Source organism: Pyxicephalus adspersus, chromosome 4, assembly GCF_032062135.1.
Source record: "Pyxicephalus adspersus chromosome 4, UCB_Pads_2.0, whole genome shotgun sequence".
NCBI lineage: Eukaryota > Metazoa > Chordata > Amphibia > Anura > Pyxicephalidae > Pyxicephalus > Pyxicephalus adspersus.
Genome location: NC_092861.1, coordinates 108306304 through 108314616, shown reverse-complemented (window position 1 = coordinate 108314616; position 8313 = coordinate 108306304). Strand labels below are relative to the sequence as shown.

At 37.1% G+C, this 8313-nt stretch overlaps 1 protein-coding gene across 1 annotated transcript in view; it reads right to left on the bottom strand.

Moving 5' to 3' along the window:
- Positions 1 to 871: 871 nt before the first annotated feature.
- The window catches only part of YIPF4 (Yip1 domain family member 4), a 10279-nt gene continuing 2837 nt past the window's right edge, over positions 872 to 8313 (bottom strand). The window contains exons 2-6 of the mRNA XM_072409257.1: positions 6628 to 6781; positions 5208 to 5379; positions 4439 to 4516; positions 3275 to 3388; positions 872 to 2858 (exon numbers count right to left, since the gene is read on the bottom strand). Coding sequence (XP_072265358.1) covers positions 2721 to 2858; positions 3275 to 3388; positions 4439 to 4516; positions 5208 to 5379; positions 6628 to 6781 — 656 coding nt within the window. The 3' untranslated portion in view covers positions 872 to 2720. The remainder of the gene's footprint in view (positions 2859 to 3274; positions 3389 to 4438; positions 4517 to 5207; positions 5380 to 6627; positions 6782 to 8313) is intronic.

Here is an 8313-nt window from a genome sequence, read left to right as displayed (position 1 = left end):
ACCTAAATGAATTATTGTCAAGTTTTGGATATTCTATTATGTATTTATGTATTTCTGATAGTAGCCACAGGGACACATAGAAAGGGTAAATTGCCCCAGCTGGAACACAGAGGCCAAAAACATCCTGAAGGTGATCTCCACGCTTCCTCACTCTAGTCTAGTAAAATTTACATAAAAGTTATGACTATACATACATGAGGTACAGGACTGTGGCACATATGGGTTGTGTGTATCAAAATTAGTATACTACAGGATAAGACCTCCACCAAATCAAGGCTCCCCAATTCAAAAAATAAATTAACAAACAGAAGACAAACCTGTGAAAATGCCCCATTGTACGTGTTTCCTACTTAAATTCATTGCATTGCAACATTAAAAGGGGAAAAAAAAAGCAAACAAAATTACTGTGCTTTATTCTTCCACTGGGTTACATAAAAACTGCACAGATGCAATACAAAAATTAATCTGCAGACTTAGGTTAAATGTTAGCATAAATTACAGGAAAATGCTATTAAGTGCCACCCCCCAAATCAAAAAAATCATCCAATGGCCTCATGGCGTTTTTCAAGGTAGGTATTCTAACAGTGACAGTGGTTGACATTGCCTACATTATCTCCATTGGAAGTGACAGGGTGACAACACAGGAGAGCAGTATAGGACACTGCTGATTACAGTGTCTAAACAAGGATCCTCGAAGAAAGAATCACCAGAGATTAGAAAACTAAAAACTGCAAATTTAAATTAAAAAAACAGAAGATTTTTTTAAGCCTTAGAGATGGACTTTACATCTTTTGACAGTATTACCTTATATAAAACCCAAACCAAGAAAGTAAATGAAACACAGCAAAGACAAGCAATACAAGCACACTGATTATTTGCAATGTATTTTTAATTTTTGCATTGAATTGGAACTTAAATCTATAAAAAGTCGCATAGATAACAGAGGAATTAAAGAAATGATGGGTATCACATCAAAATCTGTTATTTTTTTGGAAACTTTCATAAATATTTATTAACCATACCTACAGAAATCGATTGCAATATAAAAAAAAAAAAAAATCAAACTTTCACAGACAAACCGTAAACCCTTCCAAATGAATTGCACTTAAATCTGTTATATTTTTGTCTCCTTCTAGAGCAGCTTTTTATTTCAATACAATATTTTTTTACTCACCATAATTTTCTATTGTTGGGTAGAGACCCCAGGAGCTTAGTCCTCTGACAAGGCATACTGATAACTGGGTTATTTCCCTCTATTTTATTACCTTGAAAGCATGTATTTGATGTAAGCTCTCAACTCACAGTTGCCCATTTTACTGTGAACATTTTCATTTCTTACACCTCCAAAAGCTACAATGTTGTAATCTGACATTACTATGGGTGATTTACTAAATAAATTAAATCGGGTTATTGTTACTCTTAAAATCTTAGTTACAGTTAGAAGACAATTAGACTTGCAAATGAATAAAATGCTTTATGTAATTCTAGTGTTGTGATTTTGTCCCCCACTGATAACTATCTGCCTGATTGTCCATTTACATGTTTTGCCACCCACAATGGCTTCAATCTGAAATTGAGCAACACGGGAGACAGAAGTGTAGTCAAGAGAGTGGAGAATGCAGGGAAAATTTATAGATAATAGATATTTAAAGACATGCTTATGCAAGTTCCATAATCATTCTCCATTCCTACATACTTTATGAAGTGAGATTTACTATATTTCTAATCTTAACAGCCTACATTGTAGGCTTTCCTCTGCTGATGTGGGTAAGAACTGAAATGTTCAGGCAATTATGCGAAACTTGAATGCTAAATAGCTACTCCCTGTTTTTGCTCACCACAGTTTTTATTCTGGCACATCACCAATGTGCAAATTTTTCTAATCTGGCACTTTATTTTAAAAACTTTCAAGGAAAGTTTACCAAATTATATTAATACATTACCGAATCTTTACCTAAAATTAACAATTCATATGGGACAAAATCCTAACGGTTTGGAAGTTTCCCAACAGAAATATTATTACCCGTTGCTTTAATGCAATTTTACAGAATTTGGTCAATTTAAATGTTAAAAAAAAAAAAAAAAAAATTAAAACTATATAGTTATTTACCCTACTCCCACATAACAAGGGAACAGACTGAAAGGTGCACCGTAGATCCATTAAAACTGCAGACATAAGAGGATATCTGCTTTTCCATTACTAGGGGAAAAAAAGGATGGACAATGGCATTCAAAAACCATTTCACAAATCACCGGGCTGGTCAGTTTTTGAAATCCCAGCATACAGGTTATTGAACATACAGATCTGGAGAACCAACAATAAGTGTCCAAATTTGATAACAGTCGTGTGCTGTATCTATATTTAGTGCATATACAACACCAGATGCAGGACTGATCATGCCAACTTTGTTGAAAACAGATTGGATAAATGCTGCTCTGTTTGAAGGTGTTTAGATAAGACCAACTTAAGACAATAGAAATGCTAATAAAAAAATAATAAGTTAAAGAATTTTAATTGCTTTGTTGATCCCTTCCTTGAGGGGCCTGCACCATATTGCCATTTACAGTTAGCCCCCTTTACAGATCTCAGGGGTGTTATATACACATACAGCTTTATTACATTCCTGAAAGGAGTTATACCATATATGGGCCACTCCTAACCCAACCAGCATTACACTTTACCAATGTACCAAATATAAGGATTGTCTAAAAAACTGCCATCACACTCCTGTGTACAAAGATAGAAAATAAATGTACAATAAAAAGATGGGATAAATTAAAAGAGGCTTCTTCGTCTTGAATTCTTCTCCAACCAATAAAGATGCAGCACTGTAGGCAGCCCAGAACACGCCAAAAAGCTGAAACAGAAAAAAAAAAATTCCAACATGATCATCAAACAGCTGAGGTATCAATACCCTGCCCCCCCCCCCCCCCCTTCCAAATCTCAAAACTGTGCTTTGTTATTACCACATAAGTATTCCACAGTATTATGTGTAAAATTTGGCCCAGACTGTATAACACCGTTTGATACGGAGCCTGGATTCACACTTTTGCTGCTGCTGTGGCATTATTTTGGAATGACTAAAAAGGTGAGGTACTCCCATCAATATTCTAGCAGACAGAGCAGCACTGAAAATGCATCTAAAAAAAGTCAGTATAGGACACAAAAGGAAGATATGCATCTATAACACAGATCGAACAAGTAACATAGTAATATTGGGGAAAAAAAGACAGATAATAGAGATTTATTATAAAAAAAAAAAAAAAAACTTACTTTTAGTATCGTGGAAACAATTTCAAATGATCCAACCACTAGAAGCGCAGGAGCTATTACTATTAACGGTAGCAAAGAATATCCTATGACCCCGAGGACCTGTCCATAAGCCACCTGTAAAAAAGAAAAATGAAGGACTATACCAAGGACCCTTTTAGGAAAGAGATATTGGAAGGACATGAAATGCTTTTAACACTTTATGCTTCCAGGGCAGTCATCCTTAACTTTAGGCAAAAGTTTTTCAAATACACCAAGTATACTCTAAAGCAGCGGTCGGAGAAAATTTTGGTGGTCTGCGGATCTGGCCGGTGCACCCCCGAGCGGGTCAGAAGATGGACCGCGCTGGGGGGGGACGCACCGACCAGAGCCGTGGAGCATGTCCCCTGTACATTTCACAGGCTCAGGGAAGTGGGCGGGTTGGTGTGAGCCTGCAATGGGAGAGTGGGCAGGTTCTGGGATCATGGCGTCACTAAAGGGGAAGTTTCTTCCCCTTTAAGTGACACCTGGCTGCCCACACATGCGCGGTCCAGAGTGGTCCGCTAGTCGAAAAGGTTGGCGACCACTGCTCAACAGACCATCTTCTAGTGATTTAAAGGTCCGGAATATGTCAAACAAGTGTGTTTTTTTCTGTACAAATAAGTAACAGACAGTTACTTGCATCACATGCATCAGTACAGGTTGCTGAAATATCCAGAAATATTACAGATATTACATTATTTCTAACTGTGAGTTTAATACTCCTGATCACATAACTACTGGACTAATCGATTCTCCTCCTGTGGTTTTCTTCTTTTTTTCCCCCTCATTTACCTGCATAGTACATATAACCATGACAAAGATGACAACCCAGAGCAAGAAATCCAAGGCAACCCAGAGCAAAAACATCCAAAAAAAAAAAAAAGTTATGTGCAAATCACAATTTTTTTCTGCAAAGTTTCACTATTCACAATCTCTGGCCTCTCCATTGGTCACTCCGGCTTGTAAGGTAAGATAGAAAGGCAATAAATATTTTTACAAAAATTTGAAGAGTTGCATATAACTTCATCTACTTTATTCTCTGGCATATCAGTCTAGCTATCATTTTTAGCTCTATAGAAAGTGGGCTATAAAGGGCTATAAAATGCCTAGTCCTTGGCAAAGAACCTATAATTTTAAGGTACTTACATCTCCACCAAGTACTCTAGCAAGCAGGAAGATAGTCAGTGATCCAAATATCCAAATTGTGATAATCCAGGACACCACCTGTGGAAAAAAGAATTTCTGGTAAATCTCTCAAAAGCACAACTTGAACTCCTGGTAAACACTAACTTACTAAAGATTAGTATCTACATCTACAGGCTCGTGGTCAATGTCACAGTACCGGGGCCTAATGGCAGTTTGCTAAGGAATTAAAAATCGTACTGCGAGATGGGGGAAGGAGCATTCACAACTGAACTATACCTGTATAATCTGATCCCCTGAATAAGCTAGTTTCCTGGCTCCAAGTGCATTACTCTGAGTCAGCCAGGTGAAACAAGCATGAAAATTGAGGAGAAACCAAACTTCCAAAACTTCATACTTCTATAAAACCAGTTACTAAGAATGCAAAACAACCTAAACAAGACAATCAGCAGATAACTGTATTGACCAAAAAAGGAATCAAAACAGTCTCCACCTGGCGTTCTATGATATAATACTTTACCCTCCCAAAAAAATGTAAACATAAACTTTCTGAAAGACCATATTGCAAAGTGGTGGGTACATGATACATATATAAAATGAATGTGCATAGCTAATTGCTGTTCAGGCACTGCATTTAGAAGGACATGGAAGAATGTATACATGTGCCCCAAACTTCGAAGTATCAGCTTTTTGACAAGGTCCCATCTAAGAAAAGAGTTCCAAATGACAATCGCTTACTAGCTTTTCTATCAACAGAATTCTTTTAACTTACTCTAAATTGGCCATACAGAGAGATCATTGAAAAGAATAGAACGACAGCAAGGGGTCCCCAAAAGTCAGGATTGTCTCGAACTACTTGTCTGTTGAATCCAAGGGATGGCATTGGCATCAAAACACATCGAATTTTGTAGTAAATGTCTTTAAGATCTATGTCCAACTCCTCCCTAAAATTAAGCAAAAAGAAAGAACAATAAAGCTATATATACAAAAAAAGTTCACAAAAAAAAAAAAATACTCAAAAATTGACATGCCAGTGAATTTAAGAGCTAGACCAAGTTAAATCTCAAAGAACGAACAAGTGGGCATGCTGAAATTGAACATGTCTTCTGAGAAGGGGGAAGAAGAACATAGTTATTACTTTTATTTTCCTTTATGCGCAAGTTGCCCAAATTATAGCTTTCACTAATAATGGCTGGAACAAGCTAACAAAATGACAACAAAATTTTTTTAACAGTGACAACAAAACACATCCAAACTCCAAAAAACAAATGGGAATTTTTTTGCACACATGCAGTAGAAGACTTGCTGGAGAGTTTGAAGAGGTGGCACTGTAACTTTTATGGCTGGAGAGAAAGGTAACGAAGAATAATTATACTAAAGTAGACTTATTGTTTAAAACTAAGGTCATACGGTTGGGTGATAGCACAAAATATTATGATAAAGTATAAAGTGCAGTACAGTTCTGCAAAAGGGCAGTTTGCATTTGCATGTTTTCCTACAGAAAAACTACTACACCACAATGTGTTAACTCAAATCTATGCATTGCAGCTAAGGGTGTTTTCAAAAACAGGATATACAGCATTTTTCTGCTTTAAAGCGTACCTGTACTCAGAAATTTCACTTTACATAAAAGGGTAGACAACCCTTTTATGTAAGGTAAAAATTCTGTTTGTTTTTTTAAGTGCAACAGCCTTTTTTAAAACAAAAATAAGGTGCAGCACTGGCCCCCAAAGTCTTAATCGCCTAGGCGATCGAGAATGATTGGGAGCGCAAAGCCTCCTGGGATACCTACCTAACACTTCTCGGAAGGCTCTTGGGTGCTCCTTCCAACCTACGTCACCCGATCTGGCTCCTGGGTCAGGTGACATAGAAGGAAGAACCCAGAGGAAGAGGCAAAGAATAAGGCGCCTGGCACGCTGGATCGGAGGTGGGTGCCTGGACGACACGGGACCCGATGGAACAGACCCCCAGACCGATTGGCTGCGCTGCGGGATTGAAGGTAAGTGGATTTTTTTTTTGCTATGGGCATTTTTCAGTTTACTTTCTCTTTAATGAATGATAAATCTGAGGTTATAGCAAGTAAATTCATGAAAACAAGACAAAAAATATGCTGAAAACACAAAGTTTATACATGCTCACACAAGTATGAAAGTGCCCTTTAAACGAAAGCACGATTCAAAGCAAACACGTACAGTAAAGGCTTGTTATCTTCAGGATCGTTTTCTTCTACTTCCAGTAACCATCCATATCCCCTCTGGCGAAGAAATGTGGTGGCTGTTGACTCTTTGGTGAAGTCTCCACCAAGGTTTAACTTAACATCAGGTGTGGCTATTGAGCCAGTTAGATCTGTTTAAGAGAAAAAAAGCATACCATTATTTTAAACTATTAAAATGATTTAACATGAAAAATATACAATAAGACATTTAAATACAATTTTGATAAAGCTACAACAGCTTGTTATAAGGTAAGGTGTAGGTGATTTGCACTTTTTGCCTCACACACTGTAGCTGCACAGAGATAATTCTGGACTGACTGTATTGCCCATACATGAATCTAACACTAAAAAACTGTCAGGAACATTCACTTGCGGTAAGAAAGGGCTACATGATGGATGTGCTCCAGCCAGAAAATAAGGCAAGCTCCATCTGGCATCAGATTCAAAAACACCCTGTGTGAAGCTTACAGTCTGCAATATATCACAGTATTAATATGAAAACTCAATACAGGAAAGAGGAAACATGATAGGTAATCTGCAGCTCAGCTTTAAAAACCCTTCATAGGGAACAAGGCTATTAATGATTATGATTTATAAAAGACAATTATGTATCTGTTGTGCCTAATAAAATAAACTTTGCCAAAATATGAAGAAAGGTACAGTTATACTGAAGTCACTTGGCAACTACTTCAGAATTTGTTTAATACCTCTAAATAGTCATAACTAGGCCTGCAAGGTGACAGAAAACTGTAAGCTTGCCCTGGGGGAGCCAGATCAGATCTACACAACCTATTGTCCTTTAAAGCCTAGTCAAACTAGTATTAGGAATTTGTTGAAGAAAAACTGTGCCAAGAAAATATATAAAGGATCAACTGGCAACTTCTAAAAATACTAGCTGGCTAGCTATCAAACACTTGCCTTGAGGTATAACAGACAACGATATAGAAGCCCCTAATCTAAAATTAGGGGGAAAAAAAACATGTACGTTTTTATGGCTGCTATTTCGATTTCACGTTTTTGCTTCTGATGGAGTAAATGTTCATATATGAATTGTGCACAATAAAATATACATTTTCCCAGAAATTAGTAGTACTGTGGTTGTGAATTGCTGTCATAGATTTATTCTTTTAAACCTCTCTAGACCAGACTCCCACAGTTAGAAATGAGGAAAGATCAACGTATGACCACATGTTCTTATGTCAGAAACAAATGGCAGACTCTTAGGGACGCTACTACTTTAAAGTAAAGATAACAGACTGTTGATCCAGGGAACATCTGATTACCTCATAGGATCAGGAAGAAATTGTTTTCCTCTGTTGGAGCATATTGTACCAGGGGTTTTTTTACTTCCTCCAGATCAACTATGTCTACAGGGTTTTTATCAGGGAAATGTTTATTTCCCTAGTGGTTTAACTAAATAGTACGTAAAATGTACAAATTATCCTTTATGAAAATTGTCTAAATTAATGGTCTGACAACACAGTCAGTTTAATAACTCAGAGTCAGAGACCAGAACAAGTATCCTGTAAATGTCAGAAAGACATACATCAACATTGCAAGAGCAGATCTGTGTAGAGCTGCGTACACACTTGCAATTTTTGTCGTTGGAAAGGATCTTTCACGATCCTTTCCAACGACAAGGGAGTGCACGATGCATGAACGG